This window comes from Aptenodytes forsteri, unplaced genomic scaffold, assembly GCF_000699145.1.
Source record: "Aptenodytes forsteri isolate BGI_AS27 unplaced genomic scaffold, ASM69914v1 Scaffold184, whole genome shotgun sequence".
Lineage (NCBI taxonomy): Eukaryota > Metazoa > Chordata > Aves > Sphenisciformes > Spheniscidae > Aptenodytes > Aptenodytes forsteri.
In genome coordinates this window covers 1,824,253-1,849,988 of record NW_008796078.1, presented here as the reverse complement: position 1 = coordinate 1,849,988, position 25,736 = coordinate 1,824,253, and the positions used below count along the sequence as shown (strand labels likewise).

The window sequence follows — 25,736 nt, the reverse complement described above, 5'->3', positions numbered from 1 at the left end:
TCATCCAGGCGGCGGGAGCGGCAGGGAGGCCCGGCGTGGGGAGCTGATTGCTGGACCAGGTGGCTGCGCAGCTGGGGCAGGACGAGGCCCCGGCGGTGCAACCGAGGCCTCCCTTGAGGGAGCAGGTCGCCGTGAGCTTAGATGGCATCATGGCACTATTTTATTTCCTTCTCTCAATTCTTTCCTATGAATTCACAGTGTTCAGGGCTTTTTGCTGTTATTTTATTTCAGCAGAATCATCCATTATAACTGCAAGGTGTTACCAGAGTAGTAGTAGCCAGCTAGAAGCCCATCACTATTTATACAAACTTAGGTTTGCTTTCTCCTGGATGCATAGGTTTATAATTATCCCTGCTGAATTTTGTCTACCTTTTATTGTCCTTTCACTTAGTAGTGCAAGGCTTTTCTGCAGTTTCCACAGTCAGCTCATCTTGACTACCCCGAATGCCATCTGCTAGAACTGCTCGCACTATATAATTCATACAGAGCTGCAAGGGCTTCTAATTTATGCCATAGAAAGGAAAGTATCAGATCTTCAAAGGCTAGAGTGCACTAAAAAATGATAAAATTCCGAGTGCTAAAGAGCCACAAGTAACGGCATAACAAATATATGAAAGCTATTTGGAAAGCAGATAGTCAATTATTAGGGAAAGCAGGCAAAGATTAACCGAAAAATGAAAAAACCTAATCAGCTTAACTTTTTTAAAGAGAAACTCAGGACAGATACATGAGTATGAAAATACTGTTTTCATCAAAGACAGAAGAAAAAATGTATTTGAAAAGAGATAACCGACATGGAATCGTTAAAAGATAATGTATTAACAGAACTAAAAATCTGAGTCAAGCTGTATGCAGAAATGTAGAGCATCAATAGGGGGAAGCAGTGAGCCCATTTTCATTTAGCAAATCTCCTCAGCCCACATTGTTGACAACGGGTGAAGAGAAGACAGTCCCGCTCAGTGTTTAACAATACGTGACTTCTCCAAAACCACCCATATGGCTCCCTACGGCTTCACTTTGAAGACAGTGCTTTGGTTTTTGAAAGCCAGGAAGTAAAATACAATGGCCAATTCCAGATTTACTTTGGGACATGACTGGGAGACAAAGTGGTCTCTGGGCTTTTCATTCCCATTTGTTTGTTTAAATCTTTTGTCTTATTTGTATGTGGAAAGTCCTGAGGCAGATAAGAAATATTTTTATTGAAAACAAATAATCCGAACAGCTTTTCAACTGAATTGACTTACTTGGACTGGTCCTATTCAAAAATAACTTTTTGAACAACCGCTAGTCTTGGTGGCCTCCAGTTTCTTAACAGCTTTTTGTATTTGTTTAGCATAATATGTATCCACCCAGATTATAATTTCAGAATATAAATATTTTTCTGTTCTTTTAACTTAAGTGAACAACGAACATGGCGTAGACACTGCTTTCTACGTTAACACCTTCTTTGTTCTTCGTAAACACACATTCATGCAGCCTTTCTGGTGCCTTCAGTATTACTTAACACCAAATAGAAGTGCTACATTTAATTTTTTTAGTCAGATTTAAAGGCTTGATACTTCTCTACAGCATCAGTGAGGAGTATCTGCAGTTCAGCTATAACTTACGTAGTAAGCATCTCTTCAATTCTGTACTTCAGGGTTATTTTTGCATCATTGAATCGATCATTGCGATACTCCTGAGCAATCATTTTTTCAAGGTTTTGCATATCATATGCCAACAAGCTTTTTCTTGTTCGCTTTTCATGAGGCACGGAAAGGGAAAATGCAGCCCCAGTCTAAACAGGGGAGAGGGAAGTAGAAAGGCTGCGGAGCTCCATGATGTCAGTACCCGGCGGTTCAGCATGTTCCCTCCTTGCTTTCTTGCTGTAAATCTCCATCTGAACATGCACACCTCACAGCTTGTCATCACCTGGTATTAAGAGGCAATAATGGCACTGAAAGACGGTAAGTCAAATCAGGCCTCAGCTCTCGCTTCCTTTCCTTGCTTCTGTAAGCAGAAGATTCAGGAGCAGTGGAGTCACGACAGAAGTCAATCCCTCTTAGCTCTCTGTGCCTGCTACCCGGACTGTCCCAACGCAGCACTGGCATAATGGCCTTGTTTGCTCTGTTCCTATATAGTAACTAGAAAAATTTGCTGACCACCTGAGCAGGGGACAAAGAGCTAACACTATGCTGAGATGAAGTTTTTTCCCAGCGTGCCGCCCAGGGCAGGCCTCTTTGCAAAATAAATATATAGTAACTAACGGTATGTCTTTCTGACAAAACAGAACCAGAGTCGTAGCACAGGTAGGATTACCTAAGGAGACTTTAGGCAGCGAAGGTAAAAACTGTAGCGAGGGAGCGAAGGGAGGGACTTAAACACAGATGATTACTTGAGGACTAGACAAGCAGGGACTCTGATGATACAGCAGACTGAGCTGAAGTCCATGCCACTAAATCTTGACGGTTAAGCAGAAATGCAACTCGTTTTCAAGTTGAGGGAAATGGGCAACTAGTGTATACTTTTAGAAGGAAAATTTTTAGACTGCTGGGGCAAAATTCTTGCCCTGATATTTTTTAGCATCCAAAGAGTGCACACAGCCTCTAAGCCATGAAAGGCCAACTTCAAAGAATCTGCATACGCACCACAGAGAGTTCAAAAATATCTACACTGGGAAGAAAAATTAAATGTGAGGCGTTCATCCAGGATCTGCAGCAATTTTTATCTCTGGATGAGATAATCAGCTTTTACGTACAGAGATCAAAAGTATTGGTGTTATCAGCCTGGAAAGATAACTGGTACATCAGTTGCTCCCTGTGCATTTTCGCTTATGTCAGCGGTTTGCAGGAGTGGCAGAAAGTTAAGCTACTCTAAGCCTCACTACCAGTCAATATTCAAAAGCCTTTGAAAGGCTGCGATGTACACTTCTCTAGAGTGCTGGAGACAACTGTGTTGGACAGTATGAAGCAAAATGAATACCGTTACAATGAAGAGCTTCCTTTTGAGAACCCTGGGTTCTTCCTGCCAACACAGGTTCTGAAAATCTCTCTTTTCTTGAACCAAAGTGCCATCCTAAGAAGGATGACAAGAAGAAAGTGTTTCTGACTCAAACACACTCTCGCTTGCAGAGAAGAGTGGGTTTTAGGCTTCCTGATTTAAAGTTGTATCATGACCCACTTGTTCTGAAGTAGGTCAGTCTGTGGTATGCTGAACCAAATCAGAAAGGCCAGCCCAAGAGTAGTATGAGTTAAGGGAAAGATGCAGAAAGCCACTTCCTATTTCTGTTATGCTAGTAATGGGTGCAGTGAATTTTTACTAAGGGGAGTTTTTGCATGCTGTCCTTTCTCATAATTGTCAGGTCTGTTAGATGCAGAAGGACTGTGTTCTGATATTTCCTTGTTTCTGCTTGGTGAATTAAACGGGTTTAGGTAATTTTTTTCGAGGTTGTTTTATTCTGGCCTAGATAACCTGCTTCCTCTTGCCCAAACAGACACCGCTACACACATACACTTCTCTGTGCGTTGTTAGAGCTCCTTCTCACTTCTGCTCTGTTATTTCCAATGCTAATCATGACACCACAGCCATGAAAAATGTTAAAACTATATTACTTGTATAAGGAACATGATCTTCTGGGAGGCTGCTGTTCGCTAGGTAAGAGCTGTTCTGGGAGAAAGAGCTGACAGTGTGTTATAGAACAGGCAAAGTGCTCTCTTTCCCAAAGATTGTTTTTCATCTTTGCATGGCTGTTTTCATCAGTTTAAAGTTATCTCATCTCGAATGAAAAAAATAAAAATAAAAAATTACGAGTTGCTATTTGCTTAGAAAGTGTCTCACCTACAAGTTTCTGTTGACACGACCAGATGCACGTGTTGTTTACCTAGTGACATAATAACAAGTACCAGAAAGGAACAGTAGTTCCCTTCTTTGCTCATTTCTTCCATTTCTGACAAACTGCTTACATATCCCATGCAGTCAGGCAAATTCCATACATTCTTACTTGTTTCAGTCAAATTTTCACCTAGCTGAAAGAAAGTTTTTCCTTGCTGCCCACTTTTTAAGGGAGAGCCTTTGCTCTTAACCTTGCCAAGCTGATGGGTAGACCTGACAACAAAAAAACCTCGATGCAAAAAAACCCCAATAAAATATATTTATCTTACCCTCTCTGAGAAGAACTCAGAAATGCCTTTAATCTTTCTTTCCGCGGTCCAGACTGTAGGGGGCTGAAGACCTTTTGGTTAAGGTATCTGTATCATCCAGTCGAGACGGCAAAGCTGACGGTATCAGGTAATTACGCAAGTATTCTGCGGTCAGATGGTCTGAGCTGCAAGATGAAAGCCAGTGAGCTATCCGGATGCACCGAGTGAGGAAAATAGAGGCGCGCTTCTCCTACATATACCTAACACACAGTTGAGTCAAACCGCTTTGAGTCAGGAGGAAGCAAAAAGCTCCTGATGAATAACAGGATTTCTAGTAAGTCTACAATAGAACTGAAAAAGATAAGTAGTGAACGCCCCTTTGTTTTAGAACACACAGGTTCATTAAAGTGAAAGTGTGTTCGTCTCACCATTGTTTTCAATAAAAAAGTCAAAATAACTCATTTGGGCTTTTATATTTCATTTTTATAATGCCAAAATTCATTAAGCATTTCACATAAACCACCGCGTTTTCTACATATCTACAATGTGCCTTCACTAAGTGTGGTAGTCCTATTGCATTGTCTCCGTGTTTCTTGTTTTCTAAGTTTCTTTACCATCATTTTGTGTACTTCATATGGATGTGCAAAACAAGATATATGTGTATCATCCATTCATTGTAATTAGCATTAATACAGCACTACCCACTTTCAAAGTCATAAAACATTTTTGCCTACTCTCATACCGATTTGGAGGATGCTGTAGAGTGAGCAGCTCTTTGAGATTTGCAGTATTTCAGATATCTTTGAGGTTTGCATTGTCTCTGAAAGACATTTTGACCATTTATTCCTAGTCATAACAATATGAAACATTCCGATGCCCACTGGAACACATAATCATATTTTTCAACCAGCTCTAGTAAATGTACATTTGAAAAAAGAAATCACTGTAGTAAGGCATATAGCTAAAATATTATTATTTTTCAGATATGCGTGACAAACTTTTGCGTGAACGTTTTGATTTGTATTCCGTAAGTACAGCTATATAACAAAGCTTATTCATACGTGAGATACTGCCACCTTTGAGTGAACAGTTGACGTCACCAAACTGACCACTCACTCTACAGCGCTGATGTATCTGCCACATTAAATCTATCATCCTCAGATTCCCATTTGCCTGCTTTGTAAGTTTATAGTGTTCTCGCTAGCTTTGTGCCTGACCAATGATGCTGCAAGGATATTAAACTACTAGTTCAATCCTGACACTGTAATTGACAATTTCACTGCAAATTTGACCACTTACTTGAACCCATCTCCTCCGACACAACTCTCATTAGATGGCTTGACCACTCGGTGCAAAGCGCCTTGCTATCCGCTCCCCCCCCAGGTATGAATCTGTAGCTTCTTACAGCTTTGTAATGTTTCTCTGCCCTTGGTATCTAATGATGCTGTCTACTGTCACCTCAATATTTGTTGTATGAATTCTTGGTACAGAGTTTATGCCCTTGCAAGCCATGTTCCTTCAAGAACAATCGATGTTTTGATTAAATTTTATCATCCAGAAGATATAGGAGGAGTCTAGTACAATTTTGTTGTACTAGACCATCCTACACGTAAAATTTTTGCCTACACATAAATGTTTTGCCTTGGCTTATGGGCACACGGCCAGAGGAGGAGACAGTTACGATTTGCATCACAAATGTACCTAAAGTTTGACTCAGAAATAAGAAATAGTTTGTGCTCTGTTTCGTACGCTTTGGTACATGCCTTCACTAATCATGGTACCCCAACTGCACTATCTCAGTGTTTATTGTTTCCCAAGTTGCTTTATCCTGTAGCTAGCTATTAAATGGATCCTATCATTCAGGCTTTCTCACCAGGGAGCCCAAGTGCTGGGCCACACTGTTCCTGTTTCCAGAAGCTGGTTTGTCTCTCTCCCTCATTCTTACCAAGAGCACGTCTTACAAAGTGAGGTATTCTTCACAGGCTGAGAAACCCCCAGCTAACAGAAGAGCGTATCTGATATCTTATTACAGCTATCTATGTGTGTCTTCTCACTCACCGTGGCACAGGAAACAGTTAATGTTAGCCCTTGAGCAAGCTTCTCTGAAGCCTGCGGGCCATTACATCCATCTCCAGCAGTAAAGAAGTGAAGGAGAAAAAAACCCCTATAAACCAGATAGAAAGAACATACACATCTTCAGCCGCAGCTAGAACAGCAATTTTTTTCACTGAAAAAGTGGCTCAAGGTCATAATTTCTGGTAACTGAAAGTAGCATTCACTGCAAGAAACATGGCAATAACCTTCCTTTTAAATTTCATTACTACAGCTGCTACTCAAAAACACGAGTCGGATATCAAAACATCATACAACTAGCTTAGGTGAGAAAAGCTGTTGAGATGTTCATCTGTTGTTTTCCAAGGCTTTCTCTGTAATTTTGAGGACTAGAAAAAAGAATCACTGTGAAGCTTAGATTTTTAGGTAAATCAAGATACTCCAGGAGATTGAGTATTGTGAAAACCAAGTACGCTGGAATGCATTGGATCCAAAGGGCGTACAAACAGATTTAACCAAGAGGTTAGGTTTGTAAATTAATTCCTAATACACGTAGGAATTAATGATATATTTAATGAACCTTAGTGATTGCATCTCACACGTTCCTTGGACACTTCTCCAGTAATAAGAATATTAACAATGGGGAAGGAACCAAATTTAACAGAACCTTGAGATACAGACTTTTTTTTCCACAGAATAGATACCCGTGCAAAGTCAACTTACATCAGTCGCCTCTTCTGAGGGTCGGGTAGCTCTCTCTCCTTGGATTTTCATATCCCTTTGCTGGCACTGTTAGTCTAGGAAAATTCGCCATGTGCAATCCCTTTTCCTCTCTTTTGTACGTGCAGCTGTGTGGCCGTGACGGTAGATAAAATCCCTGTAGTATAGGACATGCATTGTAAGTGTATCCAGCACAATTCCGTATATGGACACAACATAGAGCATATCTGGTTTTTCAGGGGATCTCAAGACTATCAATTGTCTCCTTGATACAAAGAGAACGTAAAAAAAAATTAACAGAGTTTTCAATTTAAAGTTAGGAAGTAGCAAAATTTCGGGAACACGGAAATGTAGATGCAGATGCTTACAAATAAAATTGCTACTTTATTTTGGGGGTATAACTGAAGTCATATAAGCAAAGCTATAGAAATGCTGTTGTAAATTTAATAATAACAATAATAATATTTTAGTCTCTACTTTTCCTGTGACATATTTGCTTTTTAAGCATACAGTATTCTAAATTTCATCTGATGCTTTTACATTAAATATGTATTTTGGATTGCATAATCTTTGAATAATGCTATAAATTCAAGGAATTGCAAAGACCATTAAACAAGTGCCTGGCTTTATTTACGGTAGCAGCCACATGAGCAATACGCCATGCTTAATGTATAACAGTAGCCACAGCACCGTATCTATTGTATATGGTATTTAAATGTTCTAACGCCAGCAACTCTTGGTGAGCTTTGACTGGAAGCTATCTGCAATTGATAATGCAGAAGGAACAAACACAGCAATTTAAAAACCTTTAACAGAGTTAGGGCTGCAACACCGGGCGGTTAAGGCTGACACCTCTCAGAACAGAGCAACCACAAGATCATAGGAACATAGATCAGAGTTTTCCATTTATGTACAGTCACGCAGCTGTAATTGCTTAGTAAACTTAGCATACACAATGCGCTGGTTTTAGTCTGAAGACTAAAAACTTCTTTCATGATTCATATTTTGGCAAAGGATGTTGCCCGTAGCCTGGTATTTGGAGTAAGACTGCCAAGGCGTAACACAGCTGAGCTCAGCATGCAGGCGGCTTGTTACAATTGACCATCTGTATTGTTTTGATGTTTACCCAGCTGGGTGTATGCCATTAAAATCAAGTGACGGTGTCATAAGCCTAAAGTCCTTCTTGGTTCACGAATTCCCCGATTCACTTCTCAACAAAATCACAGCTGAACGATGCATTCCAGTTCACCAGGAGTGAAGTTCAGTTACACGTGGGCTTGTTGTTACCGGTAACTGAAAATAACTGACCAATTGTCAGCACCCCTGTCAAAGAGCTAAAAGTGCCCTTGTCACTATGCCCGCCCAGTAGTGCTTGGTTTTCAGATATACCTGAAAACATGCATGCCGCAAGCTAAGAAGGGCCTTCACCCATTTGTCTCTTGGATCTGCACATGCTTTACAACCCCCCGCTTTGTGTGGAAGGTGGAAAACCCAAGAGATGAGGAACAAAAAACAGTCTTCAGCTGATAGTTCGGAGCTACCATCAACTGAACAGTAATTCAACAAATAACTTGTTAGTGCTTGCCCAGCAGACGAGGTGTGGCAGGTTTTATATTTTAACAGCAAAATTTAATCAGCCGAAGGTTTGCTTTTCCTTTCAAAAATCACTGTCCATGCAATGCTAAGTTATTTTGTTGCTTTGTGCTGGAATGGGAGAAAAAAATATTAAGAAATGAGTAAATCCAATTGTGATTCCATATATGAAGAGAAAGTTTTCTGTCAAAGATCTCAAGCTAATGAAATGCTGCAATGTCCTGACTGGGAATGGTGTGAGATTGCTTTAGGAAAAAAAAAGCAATTAAAAAAGAAGCAAAAATAAAAATAAACTGAACATACACCCCCCCCCCCAACAAAACAAACAAACAAACAAACAAAAACCCACAGAAAGAATATGCACAAATAGGATTCAATAATAATACTCCAGCAGGCACAGGAATCACTGAGGACTGGTCTCAATACAGCGAGAGCAGGAGACTTCGGAACTGAAGTATGAAGTTGTGCTGAGACTTTGAAGGGAAATCTCTCACACCCATTATCCAGATGATATCCAAGCTGTAACAGAAAGCCTCAATGGCACGTTGCAAGAAAAAATAATTTGTTTTTTAAAAAATTATATAAATGGAAGGGAAAAAATCCCCAAATGACCATCTAATACTGCATCTCAAATTATTCAACAAAATTGCACGTGCTGAATTAGGAGCTGAGGACCAAAGATATAGAGGAAAAAGAAACTTACCTACACAAATGCAGAACAGCCCCACCAAAGTAATCAGGATTCAGGTTTTCTGAGAAATGGTCATGATTTTCAGAGCTGTCAGAACTTTTAACTGGCCACTTAATGTTACTTATAAAAATGTGCCTGTGATCTGATGATTTTGGAGATACAGCACTCGCTTATAATACCTATTTTGTATCCTCAGGAATGCATGGAGGGACATGCTATTTTTACATGGAATTTCCTACCAGTAACATAACAAACTTATCAACATAGAAACCAATTTTCAATATTTTTTTTTTCCTCCAGTGAGGTTGGTTATAAAAAAACCATTCAACCAGAATAAGAGGAACTAAAACAATCCCACGAGCCATAGCTCTGTGGATGAAGCGTCTGGGGTTTTGTGGCAACGGAGCCGTGGCTGACAAGTGGAAGGGTGAGTTACAGAAGCAAGACAAAACTTTTAACAGGCCTGACCTGGGAGCACAAAGAGTCACCCACAGAATTTCACACATCACTTTATTATTTTGCTCTCCTGCTTTGAATTCGCTAGCTTGGACTCTAGGTTTTCCTGCACCAAGTTCATATACAGCTCTGGTTACTAGCGACTCCACCAATGCCTACCTATTCCCAAGGTAGCCTTGGGAAACCTCACCTTCTGACGCTTTTAACACGAATCCATTCATTGTGTCCGTACTGTTTTGTTGGTGCCTGATTTAGCCTGCGAGCTCTTTGAACCCAAACAGGAGCCCGCACTAGTGCTAGCAGGTATGAATCACAGAATCATAGTGTGAGGCAGAGCTCTGCAGTTTTGCCCAGAAGTTAGGGGAATCCCCAGAGAACATGCTGCATCATTCCTCCTCCCTGGGAGGCTGATAGCTTCGTACATGATATCCTTAATATCAGGGGCATGGAATCCACCTGCTGGAAATTAAAGCCAATTAATCTTGCTCCTTCAGAGCTTCACCCTCAGAGAATTGCCAATTCCCAGATTTGCAGAGCCACAAGCAGATTGCTTAAGTTCTAGCAAGTTTTGAAACCAGAAAATAATAGTCTTACACTCACGAACACCATTTAAAAAACCCAACGCTTCTCAGCTCCTCTCTCAAGGGCACCAAAAATGCTTTACATTTAGGTTTAAATTAAATTAAAATTAATGCTTCTATCTCTATGACTAACAGGTACCAAAAGCCAAGGCGTAGATTTATCTGCAAGACTCTGGTGCTGACAATGTGAGGACTACACCTACACAGCCTACTTGGTCACATCCCTGAAGTCCGTGGGGGCCGTGTAATAGTACCTGAAAAGCTGAGCAGCCTTCCCCATTCAACCTGCACCCATGTCCTACCTACTCCATGAAGTCCCATTACTTTTATCAGGCACCATTTGTACTGCAGTAGTGTCTGCAGACCCCCATCAAGAGATCCTGCATCAGGAAAACCTCGTTATGCTAGAAGTCATAGAATACTCTAGGAAACGCATAAAGGGGAGGAAAGCACTGCAAATTTCTCCTCTAGACGTAGCCCTTTAAGTTGAGAGCAGACTGTGTTACCATAATTGTAATCCTTCTCGGTGGATGAGCTAGGAGCTTGCCCTGTAACAATGTGTGTAAGGTTTCTCCTGAATAAATTGACAAACTGGTAAGAGAAATTCTCTCAAGCCTCGTTAAGATGAAATTGGGCTAAGAACAGGTCTTCACGTTAAGCAAAAGCTTTGTATATAGCAGCTGTCTGGGGGGACAGGAGGAAGGAATTATATCCCGTGGAGGTCATAGCTACCCATAGAGCAAACAAAGTGAGCAAGGTGGAAGGTGGCTTTAACAGGTGTGAATACACTTGTGTAATTGTTTCAGCTGGAGGAGGCTCATAAGCAAAGGAATTCACTTCAAGGGGAAGTCACCTTTTTCAATTAAAAAAATAAACATATCACACAGAGAGTGCAGATTTTAACTTTTTTTTTTTAAACTCCAATTTCCATTTTTTCCACAAGCAGACTTTTTTTGACAATAGTTCAAGGAGTATTATAATGCTAACTACAGTTAAAAGGAAACATTTTGGCACAAGACAGTGCCAAAGAAGTAACAAAATAAACAGAATAAATAACCCACTTTACACATGGTGAACAAAACAAAAATAACATGCTATAAACTTAATAAAATTCATACTCTGTACAACAGCTTAAGGTAGTCCTTACTAAATAGTACTCTTACGTCCTATTAGTAACATACATATGTAAGTAAAAATACAAACTTTAACAAAATGCTTAGTTCAAGCAAAACAGCGATGCAATATGAATCAACTCAAGAAGTTCAACGGTTCCAAAGAAGCCAGAGATAGTGGTGAGTAAGCACACAACAGTGTACAAGACGATGATCTCAACCGGGAGGTTGAACCTAGTGGTTCTTCAGCCACGTCTGTGTTTAATTCCTTGCTGGAAACCATATCACATTGACATCTTCTTGAGCTTATGGCTGTTAAAAGAAGGAGAGGACACACATAAATAATGACCTCAGCCACAGGTCAACTATAGGTTTCTCTCTCCAAGATAGAGCACCTCCTGAGAATAGCTCAGGTAGAAAAAGGGCCATGTGACATGACTGTCCCCGAGAAGACTCTAAAAAGGAGTAGCCATGTCTGACAGGAGATGGAAAGAGAAATGTGTTCAACATTGCCATCAGAAGTGGCATTCAGGAGACGTAAGAAACAGGCTTTCATACATGCTTTGTTTTCATCAGCCTAGTAGTAGTTAGATTTTTGGATTCCTACCTCAGGAAAAGAAGATGCTTCTTCACCCAGCCTTCCTTAGGATTCACACAGGCGTTCAGCCCACCGTAGGTGTGGAAACTGGAAAAGAAATAATGATAAGGAGATCAGTAAATCATTAGAAAACCCTGCTAGTAAATACTGTGAAGATGCATTTGGTCAAAAACATGCATCATAGCTACTCTATGTAATAAACAATAGCAACTGCTTTTGTAAATGCCAGTTAGATACGGGATGCTCCACAACCCCTCCAATACTGTGTGAGCAAAAAGAAACACCTAGTGAAATTTAAATGTAATAGCTGCTTCAGTCTCAGGGATCATTTTTTGCACCATAAAGTTGTGTTCCATTTATTGGAACTATTGGGACGAAGAACTTTGCTGGATGCCAGAAATAATTTGTGAGACTGAGAAGAATAGTTGCTGTCAAGCTAAGGTGACAGATCGACATTCAGGAGGGCTAAATTCTTGTGGAAAAAAATTTCCGATCTCTGTGAATTGAGAAAACTCTTGTCGCTTATGTGTCTGTGAACAGGTTTTGGCAAGGGAACACCCTGTGTTGGCTAGAGTGGCCCTCAGCTGGAGAGGAAGCATGTCTTTGTTTGCACAGCTGATTCCTAAACAGTCAGATTTATTATTTATATTGTACGGCTGTCCTATGAGTTAGTAGTCCCTATCAACTAGAGGTTATGTATTTTGTTTACAGGTATTATACACAACTTATTCCGTTAATTTAACGTTTTGAAAAAGCAAGAGAAATCACGCTTATAATGTTCAAATCGTTGTTTCTGCCCAAACAGACATCCTAAGGTTAACACACGTCAGAAAAAACAGAGGATCTTCTGAAAAATGACTTACATGATCGCATGGATATCGCAGACTTCACTGGAGAGCTGTTCAGTATAACCCTTTAGGGCCCACCGAGGCAGACGCACTTTGGTGTAAGACAGGCAGCAATCCTGGTTGCTTTGTGCTGGTACAAAGGAAAAAGACAAAGTAAATAAAACCCATTTGGACCACGCTGCCACGCTGCCTAGGGTACTCGCTGTTCAGCCCCCTGCCTATCCAGATTGCCATCGACAGGAGAGGAGGATTAGGCAGCATACTTTGCTGGAACAATTCCCTTCCACCTCACTCTCGTCCTGCTGCCAGCTGCGAGCATGCACACCCCGGCATGGCTGGCGTGCTGCAGAGCGGCACCGAAAACCGCTTCCTGGGGCCGAACGCCCGAGCTCACTCACCTTCGGAGGTGCCGCACAGGAGCAGCGCCAGGAGCCCCAACAGGGAAACCAGGACCAAGCTCTTGCTGCTAAAGCCGGCCATTTCCACTCCACGCAGCTGCTGTGCTCCAGTGAGTGCTCGGCTGCTGCCTGTTTGCCCTGCCAGCCTTGCTGCACCACCACCTGCTTATAAAGCGGTGGCAGGAGCCGCGGGAATTCACACGCGGGCGGGTTCCACTGTCATCAGCGGGTTTCCCCATGGCAAATTCCATCATGCCCGATTCGGCCGCAGCACACCTTCCTGGTGCTATAATCGGAGATAACAGCATGCTGGGGATTTTTTTTTTTTTTTTTTTCTCTTTTAAAGTAGGTTAGAAGATTCAGCCAAAAAGAAAAGGAAATAAAAGGCTGTGAGGTAATGGTTCTGTGGGTGAAGCATGTGTATTTTTAGGGGTAGGAGTGTGGGTTGTGAAATGAGGAAAGTCAAATGTAGGTAACTCTCGATGTTACCTACAGAAACTGCGTATCTGCTGTGCTCTAGTTTAATAAGCCCAACTTGGGGGCAGAGGGAGGTGGGCCTAACTCAGCCAGATTCATTTCAGCATGGCATGCTCACAGAAGCTGGGTAACTATCTGCAAAGATACCAAAGCACTACATTAATATTTACTGGTTGGCCAACACAGTAACATCAGGCTTTCCAGATTACTGCTTTCTGAGTTCTAGTCTGTAGTATTGGTGGGGACGTGTGAGCAACATTGAGTATTCATGGAAATGGGTTTCTTCAGTTTCTTTTACCATATATTCACTGCCATCACTTTCTGCCCGTTTGTTACACATCTGAACTATTTCATCTGAAACAGTTAGCTTAAAAGCAGCTTGAAACAGGGTCTATATTTTCTACTGAATCTGTACTGTCCAGAATGCATCAATGCTGCTTCATAAGCGATAGCTGTATCGTTACTTCCCCATGCCGAACTGTACTTGAGTATTGTGACTCCTGAACATTCAACTAAAACACACACAATCTTAAAACTGCCCCGCATGGCTTGGGAGAAACCCCCGGAGAGAGGCTCTGTCATCACCGCAGGTACACTGTTTGAGCTGCTACTGCTGTTACTTTCCAGTGCCGTTTAGTGACCTGTGTGAAATGAACGTGATGGCTGCAGGCCACGTCCTGGTCAGCCGGTGTACACAGGAGCTGCTACCAGCTCAAGGTGGTTATAGAGCAACCTGAGCTTTAAGGGCTTCTCTTAAGGTAGGGCTCAGGGACACGGTCGTAGTCAGTTCATAATTACGTACCTTCTGTTCTTCACAGACTGCCAGTACCTCTCACGAAGGATGCGTTCCTATTATTTCTCCCTAGAAACGTAAAAAATTTGAACTCTACAACAGATTATTATTCAGAGAAATTAATTTCTCTATATAATAGCCAGAATTTAGGGAAGCTCGTATGGCTGGGGTACCTATAAGCAGCCTTGCAGCATGCATGGCGTCACATACGTTGGAGATGCTTCTCCTCAGAGCCACTGCCATTGGCCAAGGGACAGGGGAGGAGGCAGTCAAGATCCCATGCCCTGAGGTACGCTGCTTTTTGTAACTGCTTTATGGATCATGGTGAAACGCCATAAAAATACGTAAAGACCAATGCTCTCAGTATGCAGCTATTTCTGAACTGTTTTAAGGAGTATCTGTCAGCATTAAGCAGTGCTACAAAACAGCTAACTAGAACGGTAACACCTGAAATGACGGAAGTTTGGCTTGATAGCTTTTTCCTTCCTATGAAGACAGGAGTAGTTAAATATTAATCACAACTATTTCTAGATTGACAGGTATCAAGAAGCATCAGGTTGGCAATAAGCAATTCTCTATCTTCCCCATTAACACCACTTTTTTTTTTTTTTTTTTTAACTGGCTGTCCAGTAACAACCTGGGATCTTTTATTTACTTATTATTTTTTAAGCAGGAGTTCACACCATCCAGTCTCTATCAAGCAACTGCCTTTAAGAAGATATGAAAATCAGGCATTGGGTTATCAACCCGCATTCCTCCACTTCCACCCTCCCCTTTCACTCTAGTGTCGATACTAGGAAAGTATCCAGCTACTTTAGAAAGAGAACTCTCTAAGATTGTCAAGATAGTAACCGTGTCTTCTTATCATGGATTAGCATCAAGAACATCAAAAGCATTAGGCAAACCATAATTTTAAAAATTGCTAACAAAGCCTTCTACAAAAAGAGATCAGTTTGTCTCCTGTCTTGCTAATGTACTTGTTACTCCCCAAGTTCACCTCTCCCCCATTAGTTTGGAGACTTGAGACGTAACTGATTAGGATGATTATAATGTTTATTGATTAGGCAGCGCATCTTTTAAAAAAAAGCTAATACCTTAATTGGCTAATAAAAACACCACTATTAGCAGGAATATTACTTCACAATTATATCACTTCAAGTAATATTGAGTTGCAATTCTATTGCTTACTATTAGTATTGATACAGTGGTTACATTAATATATTGGTTAAATTATTATAAAGAAAAGTGAAAAATCACTAGTAAGTGCTATTAAATTGCAATTCTGCTGCCTTGCCTCCTGCACTGAGTATTAAGGTACAAGTCTATCCTTCCTCACAAGTTTATCCCTTCCTACTTCCCCCTCCTGCACTGTCTTTCAGACACAGACCTGGTGGAATGTCCGGTGGGTTGTCCACAGGGGTTGCCCCCAGCATCCCGGGGAGCTTGGGCCCACAGGCCGGCTTCACCACTGCCTGGAGGCAGCCGCGCTCCTCCTCTCACAACATCCTCCCATTTCTTGCTCTCCTTCTTCATTTTATACTTTATTCCTCATTTTTTTCCTTTTCTTGAACCCACCTTTTCACCACCCCTGCATCTTCTTTCCTCTGCCCAAACTCCCCCCAAATAAACAACTCGCCCCTAATCCCTCTTCCTCATTGATCCCAAACCTATTACACCCACACCCAACTTTGGTGTTTCTTATACCATTTCCTAGGCAATTACACCTTAACTTGTGCTTACTGATACTGTTATCTAGACGGAGGTGGCCTTGCATCTCTAGTCTCCCTTCTGACTCTACAGCTCTATTTCTTCTCCATTCAGTGCTTTTTGGACAGAATCTTCTCACCTGAGCTTTGACACCCCTGCCTACTCCTAACTAAGCACAAGCAGTTTGGATACCAGAGCATTGGCATCACCCACTTAGTGCTCACCCCATACTTCTGCCCTCAGGCAGTTTTCATCACACCTCTGGTTCCCACTAGAGACCATGGCTGGTGTTGTGCCTCGTGTCGCAGCGGGACTCTTGCTCATGGTACTCATTTTATCTCATGGTTTGTTTGATTTAGATGGTTAAGATTTAGATTTAGGAAATGAGGTTAAGATTTAGAACAAAAGCCATCAGGAGGGCCTCAACTTCAGGAGCACTGTCCTTTTTATTTGCACTTGGTGTGTACAAAGTACCTTCAGTTTATTTGCACAAAGTAGTTAAAAAAAAAACCCCACAGAAAAGGTTTAATGCAAACAGCTGAAGAAAGTTGCCTGCTAGGACCTGATACGACTTATAACCATATCTTATCAGTCTTTACATTAGAAGTCCATAATGCAAACAGAAGGCAAAAAATACAAAAACAGGGAGGTGCTTATGTGTTCAAGGGAAGTGATTATTCTCTGCAGAGGAGGGGACGGCGACTGTTGTCCACCCTGACGCAATGAGACTTTCATCCTGGTTTCCGTTAACACCTGCGTGACCAAATGGGGCCATATGGACTGGACAGGGGACTGCAACACAGGTGAAAGACCGGGCCGCCGGGCTCCGGGGTGGCGACCAGCACCTCAGTCTGCTCATGGGCCAGTTGTGGGTGGTCATTGCTGGGCCAATACATCGCGTTTAGTGTCCTAATACTGATGCAATTAGGAGGTTGCACATGGAGTGGAGGTCAGCGAGGGGGCCGCCAGGTCAAGGGAGGCCATTATTTCCCTGCCCTGGGGCCCGCAAGGCTGCGTGGGGAGGGCTGTGCCCAGAGTCTCCTCAGAGGGCCACAGCCGAAGCACAAGAAGAAGCAGCCATAAGTAGTGAAAAGGGAAATTCTCATCAGACATAGTGAAAAACCCTCTTCGTAGCGAGGACGGTAAAGCACTGGGACAGGTTGCCCAGGAAGGGATGTGAAAGCCCAGTCTGAATACCCTTGGACATACTCAAACCTCAACTGGACATGGCTCTGCCCTGAGCATGATCTTATACTTGGGTTCCTTCCCAAGCCACGGTCAAGGTCACATTATTTTTTCTGGTTTTGTCATGTCTAACTCTCCTTTTCTTCTTTTAGTTTCCTAACTTATTTGTCTCTTCTCGACTTTCCTTTGCCGTAAGTTTCTCAACTTCCCTCGCTCCTGTTTTCCCTCCTCCGATCCCCTCACAAACCCTGCTCTCCCTCCCTGTTGCTGCACTGACAGTAAGACAAAGTGCCGAAACGCAGACTGACAAAAGTTTTCAGCCTCTTCTAAACCTCCCCTTCTGTTCCAGGGCCAGAGGGAACAGGCCAACCCCCTCCTGTACGTATTATAAAATATGAGACAAAGACAACCTAGATGCCAGTGCTGTAGAGCCGTTCAGTTAGAGCTGTGAAAGGAGAGGAAATGCATCAGGGAAAACTGAGCCTTTTCCAAGGTAATACTGGGAAACCAATAGTTCTGAGCAGTTTGGGGATGTTAGAGGAGAGCCGGGGAGTCAGGCTGCTCTCAGACGCCAGCTGCAAAGCTGCAGCCTCTCTGTCCCCTCTTTCCCTGGCCACCAGGCTGCTGTCTCCTGGTAATACGCTTCCTCTCTCTTATCCCAAAGGGCTTTTATTCACAGAAATACCTGCTGAAAGTCTCAAGTGCTAAAGGGACTTAATAGTTCAACCTTGATAAACAGCCCTGTACCAGAGGAAAAACGGGTGTTATTTCTGGGGGATGGGATTGCCCCATCACTCTCCCCATTGAGGTGCAGCACAGAAGCAGACCGCCTGGTTTCCAGGCAGACGTGGAGTTGTATCAATAAGGCTACGTCTGTTTTCATGCAAACTCTTGCGTGTGAGAAGCCATACGCGCACGGGAAATTCAGAACTGTACATGATTTGGAAAACAGTTTGAAATGCTTTGAAACTGTGGCCCCACAATGGTAATCTATTTGACTATGCAGCTCTGCTACGAGATCCCAAAACAGTCATACAAGGCTTAAAACACTCTGTTAACTTCTGAAGAGAGACAGAGAAGGAATTTTATAATCATTAACTATTTGACTGATAGACTACAGCTTATAGTCACTTCTTTATGGGTTTAGATCTAAAAAAACACATGAAAGATTTAAAAAAAAAAAAACAACCAAAAACCAAAAGACAAACCATCTCTTACCTACCCTGATGTTAGACGCTGCCTAGAACATCTTTACCTATCCCCTACAATAAGACAAGAAACATACTGACAGTTTTTAATTGACTGGCAGCAATTTATCAAAATTTCCATTTTTATTCATCCTCGCAAAGAGATGTTGTTTGATTACATATTACTGCCCTTGTCCGAACTGCTAAAATAAAGCATTATAGCAATACAGCTGATCAACCAGGAAGGACAGAACCGAACAGGGGAAATCCCCTTCTGTAATTTCCAATGGTTTAGGACACCTTTGACAGAGCAAAGGGCAGGAGAAGGCACTAGTTCAAATGAACGGGGCCGAATGCGGGGATTTAATCATTGCATAATCCCTGATGATGAAATACATAATAAATCCCAAGCACAAAAGTTCCACAGGTAACTTGCTCAATATCTCTGGAGCTTTAGAAGGTGTGATGCAATACAGTGATTTCATACAGTTCAACGCTTGCGTGACCGACAAAAATCCTTATCTGAAGGAAGAAACCAATTTTCAGTAATTACACATTGCACTTAATAAGAAACAGATCTAGAAATACTATTGAATGACATTGGTTTGATGCAATTATGGACAAATTATATGCCTGTTGAGAGAAATGAACCTCTGATCTATCGAAAGTGCAGGTTATGAGGAGACTGGTGCATCTGCTGTGAACATCCCAGCATCCATCCTAGCACTGCTGGTTTCTTGCTGCTACGTACATACAGGAGCTGAATATCTGGTGTTCTGAGGGCAGATTTCTCCCTTTCAAAATTCACCCTACTCCGTCTATAGCCCCTTGTGGTAGCCAACCACCTTTTCATAGAAATGGACCTCTCAGAGTTGAAGGCAAAACCTGTAGGTTTGGGAAGAAGGATGAAAGTAATAGTCGAAAGAAGAAACAACTAAAAGCTGCCTACCAAGCTGAGCTCTAGGTTACATTACATTTGCTTTATTACAGCTCTATCTCCCTTCCAATCTAAATTCGTATGTGCCTTCAGGCACAATAAACACAACAAAAGAATCATTTTGCCTAATACGTTTCTGACCATTAAAGAAGTCGAGAAGTGTCAGTTTTCTGCATAACTTCTACAAAGGCGGGGAAGAAGGGAAGGAATCACTTGAGAGGATACAATACGTACCTCCTGCAAGGGACTGAAACCACCAAGTGTCATCTGCAGACAAAAAGGGACCCGCTTACAAAAAAAAAGTAGTAATGTGATTTACTATGGTCTAACATCCTGGAATCTTCACAAAAAAAGCTGTCAGCAACCTTTTAGCACTACAGTCATCATACAACCCCACTGAAACTCAGCCTGAAGCTTCCAGTTTTCTATAGCCCCCACCTCACCACCTCTACGCGTGTCGGTCAGTGCTTCTCCACTGCTGTGGTGTGGCTGAGAGTTTCCCAGAGATGTACAGATCCCAGAGAAAATCTAGAAAAGGAGAGTGGCTGGGGCCAATATCCACAGCCTGAACATCAAGGCGCCTTCCAGTACTAACAAGTGAGGGTTTGCACTTAAATATTTAATTCAGAAAGAGGAGAAAAAGATACTATTCCATGAGAGAGATGTGTGACGTTTTCCAGATTTTGACAATTAGTAGACAAAAATAGAGGTGGCGGGAAAAAATCTGGACTTAAAAATTTCATTAGAAATGCAGTTTTAGGTGGACTGAAGCTATTCATGAATTCAGTTGAAACATGGTGAATAGTTTTATCTAAAAAATAGAAGAGAAAAATTTAGAAAATCTGAAGCTTTTTTTTTTCTCTCGTGTTCTATGTTTGCTTCCTCAAGTTGACCTAAAACAAATAAAACAAACCCTAAAAAGAAAAGAGAAGAAAGAAGAACTAAGTGACATGAAGTGGTAAAGTTTTAAGTTGACCAAGAGACCTCATTGACTGAAGGTTTTACTAAGTCACACCTGACATATAGACTTTATCACTCTGGACTACTTAGTACATGATTAACACAGCTGGCGTTTTGTCGTGTATTACTGGAAGACTAGCTTAACAATATCCAGTAACACCTGCTTATTTTGGATTGCCAAACAAAAACCAAGTTTGTTTTTAAGAAATATTAGTTAACAGTATTGTGTGGCTGCATCACAAACATTGGCAGAGTAGCCAGGGACACAGGCTTTCTCAAGGCAAGTGCTGCAATCACTATCGCTTTTCAGCACTACTCAGTTACTTTATAGGGACTTTCCTGGGGGAAGATTCAAACCATGGTTGCCCAAACCAGCCAGCTCGGATTTCCCTCTGTCCAAGAGTCCTGCTCTTTTTCCAAGGAAACCACAGCCCTGGGTCCTTCCATCCCAACTCTTACAGGTTCTTTTGCATAACACAACTGAGATACTGCCTTTCTTATCCTCCTATATCTTAAAACTCCTTTTCTGGACCTTAGTCCTCACCTCTCGATTTCTCAACAGGCATTTGGGGGCCCTAACAAGGGCAGTCTTGCCCTAGCTCCCATCAAGGAAACATCTGCCAGGGTCATTTTTCCCCTCTCTTTCTACAAGGTTCCCCTTGGCTGCTTCAAGCATATCTTGCTTGTCCTCATTTTCAAAATCTTTCTCACCTTATTGCTGGCCCGGACAACTCTAGGTGGCCCACTGGACATCTCCAGTCAGCCACAGCAGTGCCCTGTTGGTTAGGCCCTTGGCCAGGGCTTTACGGAAGGTGCTGTTCCCAACCACGCAGGACTGCTCACAGGCTTCCGGGGCTCCTGTAAACAACAAGGGCTTGTTCTGCAATAACCAGAGCCAGAAAAGCTGCTCAAACACAACACGTGTTAAGCCAAGCAATCTGGGCTGGACAGAAATCTGCTATTCCAAAGTGAACTGTGTTTTACAAGAACATTTTTGCCTCGAGTTACTAGACTTAGCCTTCCTCAGATCAGAGAACGGTCCTTTTTTTCTTCATGTTTGTACACAACCTAGCGCACCGAGGGACCTGGGAACCAGGGCCAGAGCTTCAGGATACGACACATACACTGTAACTGCTGCCTTTGAAAGGACTAACAGGAAGATGAAGGCACACGGAGAAAAGCTTGGACCACATAAAAAAAAAAAAATTATTCTTCATGAAAGGGACAAAACCCAACACACTGTTGGGTGGGGGAGGGAACCAAACCACAAGACCAAAAAAACCCCTCCCTAGTACACTGCAAGTGTTTGGTGACTCTATTATCCAAACTCTTCGGAGATGGCAAGAAATCAAGATATTAGAAGAATCCAGGACATATGAGTACAAGAATTCTTACTTTCAAGCAAACACTGGCAGCATGATGCATTTATTTTAAGTCTCTCTCAAATAATCATTAGAGATTTAGCATTAAATGAAGCATCCAGCTAGTTATGTGCACTTGTCAAAATGTGACAAACACTCTTCCAGCAGGACTTTACCTGGGCTGTTGCAATGATTCAAAGTCTCCCACAGTGTCTGTGATGAGATGCACCTTGAGGGCAAAAAAAGGAGAAAAAAAAAAAAGAGTAGAGCGGAGGTGCTGAGCTGAAACTTCCTACACACACGAGTTGTGCAAATGCAAATTTGCATCTCTGAAACAAGATGTCTGTCCATGACGACAGGGCAAAATCTGCCACTAATGGGAGGTTAGGGTAAGTGTAAAAGGGAACACGCCTCAGAAAGTGATCTTTCAACACGGAAAGTTAATTAGAAATCCTTTCAGGTTTTTCCTCTCATCTCTTTGGCAATCCATGGTAAGTCACCATTAGTCACTAAAAGTATTAACCAATTTCAATGAGATTTCTTTGACCTATATATAATTTCATTTTTGTTATTTAACTGGAGATGAAAAAAGCATGCAATCAAAGAAAGGCTAAAGCAGAAGCTAAGAGTGCACATTGAATTAGATTGTATAGCATCATTACAAAAAATACAAATAGGATGGCAAAGTCACCAGGTCCAATCATCAAGTAGCAAACTTGGAGATATTGGGGGTTTTTTGGTGCTGGGATATGCATACTACACGCATCCATCCGTGACTGAAATGCCCTCCAAATTCTAAAGGTAAAGCTTAATAGATTCTTTTATTCTCTTCCTCATCTCCTAAAAGCGTGATTTTTACTCATTTATTGTTACAGTGCTGAACAATGATTGCACTGAATTAAGATGAGTTTTTTCATTTCTACTGAAAAAAAATCAGCGAGAGTTGGCACAAGCTCTATATCCAGAGACTACTTGCCTTGTGGACTTTGGCTGGCTTATTGGTCATGTGGAGCTCATGGCTGTCATGGGGGTGATCTGTGGTTGGCACTGATGAGAAAACAGGCCACAACTTTTAGAACATTTGGTACTTTATGAAAGCGATGGTTTCATTTTTACATGTAACATAGCTCATATCAAGGAAGTATTAAGCAAAATGTTCTTCTTAGCCCACAGAAAATAGATGTGTTTCTCTCAACCACAGTTTGCAGAAGTGAAGAGCTCAAAGCCAACTTGTGAACCACACTGACAATCTTAAAGTGATGGTGAAAGATAGCTTTGCAGTCACAACAAAAATTCAACCACTTCTTTCTCGCCAGGATCATTTATAGAATCATAGAATGGTTTGGGTTGGAAGGGACCTCTAAAGGTCACCTAGTCCAACCCTCCTGCCGTGGGCAGGGACATCTTCAACTAAATCAGGTTGCTCAGAGCCCCGTCCAACCTGACCTGGAATGTTTCCAGGGATGGGGCATCCACCACCTCTCTGGGCAACCTGGGCCAGTGCTTCACCACCCTCAGCGTAAAAAATGTCTTCCTTCTATCTAGTCTAAATCTACCCCCCTTTAGTTGAAAGCCATTCCCCCTTGTCCTGTTGCCACAGGCCCTGCTAAAAAGTTTGCCGCCATCTTTCTTATGAGCCCCCTTTGAGTACTGATAGGCTGCAATAAGGTCTCCCTGAAGCCTTCTCTTCCCTAGGCTGAACAACCCCAACTCTCTCAGCCTTTCTTCACAGGAGAGGTGTTCCATCCCCCTGAGCATTTTTGTGACCCTCCTCTGGACCCGCTCCAACAGGTCCATGTCTTTCTTATGCTGAGGGCTCCAGAGCTGGACGCAGTGCTCCAGGTGGGGTCTCACCAGAGCAGAGCAGAGGGGCAGAATCCCCTCCCTCGACCTGCTGGCCACGCTTCTTGTGATGCAGCCCAGGATAGGGTTGGCCTTCTGGGCTGCGAGCGCACGTTGCTGGCTCATGTCCAGCTTTTCATCCAGCAGTACCCCCAAGTCCTTCTCGGCAGGGCTGCTCTCAATCCCTTCATCCCCCAGCCTGGATTGATACCAGGGGTTGCCTTGACCCAGGTGTGCCTTGTGCCGATCAGAGTGAGAAAGTAAAAAGGGGATCTTGCTCAACTAACAAAGCCAGTCCTCAGACAATGTGAAACACCTTTATTTGGAAACCTACCTTTAGAAATACCAAACCGCTGTTCTTCCTTTAAACATTGGTGGCCTCTATGCCATTAGAAGAGCTGACAGGCATACTGCGTGGGGGGCAGAGGGAAACCAGAGCCCAGTACACCCACCCACAGCCAGCACTTGCACAAAAGTCAGCTGCGGCCCTACAGCAACCACCACAAAATTTTGAAGAAAAGGAAAATCCCCAGAGAATCCCACTGACCAAGTAGTAGTTCCTGTGCTGCGCTGACGGATCTGGAAGCAAAATGTAGGGAAAACAAAAGGAACTACACTTAAGGCATAACCTATTCTTCTGTAAGCTTTTCTGCCCTGCTGTGACTTTCTTTGAATGCAACAGGAAGACTTTCTCCAACTTCCAGGAAACTTCGTATCACACTATTTTTGGATTTCAGTTCACTGTTTTAAAAGTTTCAAGACAGTATTTTGCTATCGGTACAATTGTGACAGAAATAAATTTGGCTGTTAGGGCTAAAATATACCCCGATGCCAAGAGGGAGACCATACATAAGTTATCATTTGTCTGCTCAATCCTGGAAATTTTATCATCTATTCAACTTACTTGCTTGATTTTCTTTCCTTTCTTGTTGTTCTTGTTCAAAAGTAGTTTTGAACCATAAAAACCAAGTTTGAAAATGTTAAAATTTAATTTTCCCGCATTCTCAGACCTATAAATCAAAGAGGAAGATAGCGCAAAGCCCACAAAACAGCTTCAGTTTGAACAATGAATTTTGTAGCAGAACAGTATCAGCAGATACCTCCACATGCTGGCCTGTTTTCTGGCTCGGCTCTGTGGCTCCTCTGGACCACACTGCTTTGCACCCCTCAGCTGGGAAACCAGAGCGTGCTTTGTGCCAATCAGAGTGAGAAAGTAAAAGGGGGCTCTTGCTCAACTAACAAAGCCGGTCCTCAGACAATGTGGAACACCTTTATTTGGAAACCTACCAAAGTCTCTGACAGGTTCTCGCAAGAGACGTGGAGTAAATCAGAGAGTTGCAATGCAGGTCACTGCGATGCAAATAGGGATGCCGTACATCCATGTCAAGTCTTGGCAATGCTCCCGACACCCAGTGTAAACTGGGTGCTACTTCCTGGCCTCTCACAACTGTGGAGGTGTTGACCCGTCACCTACATTTAATTCAACAATGAAACTGTAACCAAAAAGAGGAGAAAATCCAGCCAGTGACTTATATTGCAGAAAGCTGAAGATATTGAAGTTAACTTTCTCTGGCCCATAACAGGAGATTAAGGGGGTAAAGCACTCCTTTCAACCCAGCACTGGCCCAAAGTTAGCATTGTACAAAAGGGGACATAAAGCATGGTTCTGCAAGCAAAGAAGGTTCAACCGGTCTTTATAAACTCATCACAAAACCTCTACGTGCTCCATGCTGTGTTGGTAGCACATTATAGAAAGAGCTCCAGGCCTTACTTATGCAAACATCCAAGCGTGCCATCACTAAAATGTCGCCTGTTAAAAAAAAAAAAAGAATCTCCCCCAGAGTGTCTCAGAGTGGTGGTTAATGACACAGCAGCCACCACCCTGCACTGTGCAAGTGGCAATGCGCACTCTAGCGACATGAATAAGAAGAGTGACTGGATAAAAAGGAAGGGCATTAGCCTTATGTAAGTAGCAGCGTAGTGAAAAATAAGGTTATGTCATTACTTTTTAGCAAGGAAGTACTTGTAAGTCTACATTTAAACTAAGTACCTGAAACATTAGTTTGATTGAATATGTTCTCTAACTTACCCCTTGGAGTAATGCACTTAGAACTTGCTAG

General features: G+C 42.3%; 1 protein-coding gene across 1 annotated transcript; it reads right to left on the bottom strand.

Moving 5' to 3' along the window:
- Positions 1-11,607: 11,607 nt before the first annotated feature.
- On the bottom strand, positions 11,608-13,249 carry CCL20 (C-C motif chemokine ligand 20). The gene is made up of 4 exons (XM_009286688.1): positions 13,168-13,249; positions 12,785-12,899; positions 11,931-12,008; positions 11,608-11,635 (listed from the first exon to the last, which is right to left on the bottom strand). The coding sequence occupies exons 1-4, from the start codon at positions 13,247-13,249 to the stop codon at positions 11,608-11,610; spliced, it is 303 nt and encodes a 100-aa protein (XP_009284963.1).
- Between the last annotated feature and the right edge of the window lie 12,487 nt (positions 13,250-25,736).

Coding starts and splice junctions, on each gene's coding strand:
- CCL20 (XM_009286688.1), bottom strand. CDS start 13,249: ATGGCCGGCTTTAGCAGCAAGAGCTTGGTCCTGGTTTCCCTGTTGGGG. Junction 12,900..13,167: donor CCTGTGCGGCACCTCCGAAG/GTGAGTGAGCTC, acceptor CCTTTGTACCAG/CACAAAGCAACCAGGATTGC. Junction 11,636..11,930: donor AAGCATCTTCTTTTCCTGAG/GTAGGAATCCAA, acceptor TTCTTTTAACAG/CCATAAGCTCAAGAAGATGT.